This window comes from Hoplias malabaricus, chromosome 1 (assembly GCF_029633855.1).
Source record: "Hoplias malabaricus isolate fHopMal1 chromosome 1, fHopMal1.hap1, whole genome shotgun sequence".
Classification (NCBI taxonomy): Eukaryota; Metazoa; Chordata; class Actinopteri; order Characiformes; family Erythrinidae; genus Hoplias; species Hoplias malabaricus.
The window spans coordinates 25,458,621-25,460,787 of NC_089800.1; the positions used below are offsets into that span (position 1 = coordinate 25,458,621).

The window sequence follows — 2,167 nt, forward strand, 5'->3', positions numbered from 1 at the left end:
ATGAGCTTGACCAGCACCAGCACAGAGTCTGAATTCTCCGAGGATGACCAGGAGAGCTGTCCACTGGGTTTGGGAGAGGAAAGCAGCACTGAAGAACCTTCAAAGGGACCTTCTCAAGGGTCAGAAAGTGATGCTGGATCTTGCCCCAGCAAATATGCTAAGAAGCGCAGTCGGCCCCCTCGTTCCAAAGCCCGACGGGTCGCAGCAAATGTCCGGGAAAGGAAACGGATCCTGGATTACAACCAGGCCTTCAATGCCCTAAGAACAGCCCTCAAACATGACCTGAGTGGCAAACGTCTGTCCAAGATCGCAACCCTCCGCAGGGCCATCAATCGCATCTCAACACTGTCTACGCTCTTAGGAACAGACACTGCATCCTGTGCTCATCCTGAGTGCCACACGAGGCTGGGGGAAGAAGAACCTCATTCCAGGACCACCAGGGGGTTCCAGGAGCAACCAGAGAACTACAGTCCCAGACCTCATCAACACACAGTATCTACAGAGATGCAAACTTTCCAGGACCCTGCAACTTCCCCTCCCTACAGCCAAAACCCTCAGACATTCATGATCCACAGACACTACAGCCACCATCAGCAGGACCCCCATCCCTACTATAGTGGGGCAAATGGATATCACTATGGTTTTAAATCAACTTGCCATCAGAGCCACATGGACTGTTTTATGGACGCTCCCGCCATGCCGTTCCCCTGGCAACAGGGTTACCTCCAGAGCTCAGGGTTTCAGCACTCCCTCAGTATGCACTGATAAACTCTGCTTGAATGTATAGTACAGTCTCAGAAAAAGAAAATAAAAACTGTGCATCATCAGGCTTTATTTAGGGAATATAAGTATACCTTGTTTTTTACATTGCATTGTTCTTTTTCTTTTATTATTCTGGGTTATGAAATGTTCTGACTCTGAAAACTGGACCTAAAGACAGTGGTCATATTGTATGCCCTGATGCTACTGCCCTTTTTTTGCTGACAATGTCCCTAACCTGACTGTGCACTTACTACAGACCACACTCTTTTAAATGGTGTTTCATCAAATTAATAGGAATATGGCTCTTTAATCAACCAAGGTTAAAAAGTTCTTTAGGAAAACAAAACCAGTTCCCTGGCTTTGCTTCAAATAACTTTTATGAGCTTTATAGCACACAGAGTGTGCACCAAGTTTATTTGCTGTTGCCTTGATTTCATTACCTTTTGTCATCAGCTTGAAATATTGATTTGTAATGTGTTGGTTGGAGAAATACATTGAGTATGAGTCATTTTATAAGAGGAGAAATTAATCTTAGATTAATAGTACTGTATATTACAGTAAATATGGGGGAAATCTGTGCTTTGTTGCACAACCCTTGCATGAAATATTTTTTACAAGTATTTATTTTTTAAAAACGTATCTCACACTGATTAGTGGAAAAAAAACTATATCAAAAGGAAATAAAATGTGTTTTTTTTGGTAAAATATACCCACAGTAAAACCACTTGTACAACATATGAAAGCAATGTTATTGTGAATGCGACATGATGTAAAAAATAAAATAAAATAAATAACATTAAACAAAAGAAGACATATGCACTTGTAACAGATTTTTGACTCCACTTAAATTTCATTTGTGTTATTAAAGCCAGAAAGCATATTTAGTTAGAAGGACAAAGTAAAGGATAACAGGGGTTAGAGTCAGCACAAGCACATCTTTCAAGCATAAACAGACAGGGTGAGGTCATACAAGAGAATACTGTTCATAGGAACAATGGAAAGCATAGAAAAAGTTTAATATAATCTGAAAATGTATGAGATCAGATACATACAAATGAGTTTACATGTTTACATTTAAGGAATAAAATATCTCTGCTAATCATTATAAAAATACAGTTTCTATAAATTGATTGATTTAGGGTGAGGTGTAACTCCAATATCACACAGCACCAGGGACCTGGAGGTTGTCGGTTCGAGTCCCGCTCCAGGTGACTGTCTGTGATGAGTTTGGTGTGTTCTCCCTGTGTCTGCGTGGTTTTGGTAGATGGACTGGCGACTCAAAATTGTCCGCAGGTGTGAATGTGTGAGTGAATGCGTGAGTATGTGTTGCCCTGTGAAGGACTGGTGCCCCCTCCAGGGTGTAATCCTGCCTTGCGCCCAACGATTCCAGGTAGGCTCTGGACCC

General features: G+C 41.7%; 1 protein-coding gene across 1 annotated transcript; it reads left to right on the forward strand.

The window, feature by feature from the left end:
* On the forward strand, positions 1-765 carry LOC136695381 (class A basic helix-loop-helix protein 9). The gene has a single exon (XM_066669433.1). The coding sequence runs from the start codon at positions 1-3 to the stop codon at positions 763-765; it is 765 nt and encodes a 254-aa protein (XP_066525530.1).
* Positions 766-2,167: the final 1,402 nt, after the last annotated feature.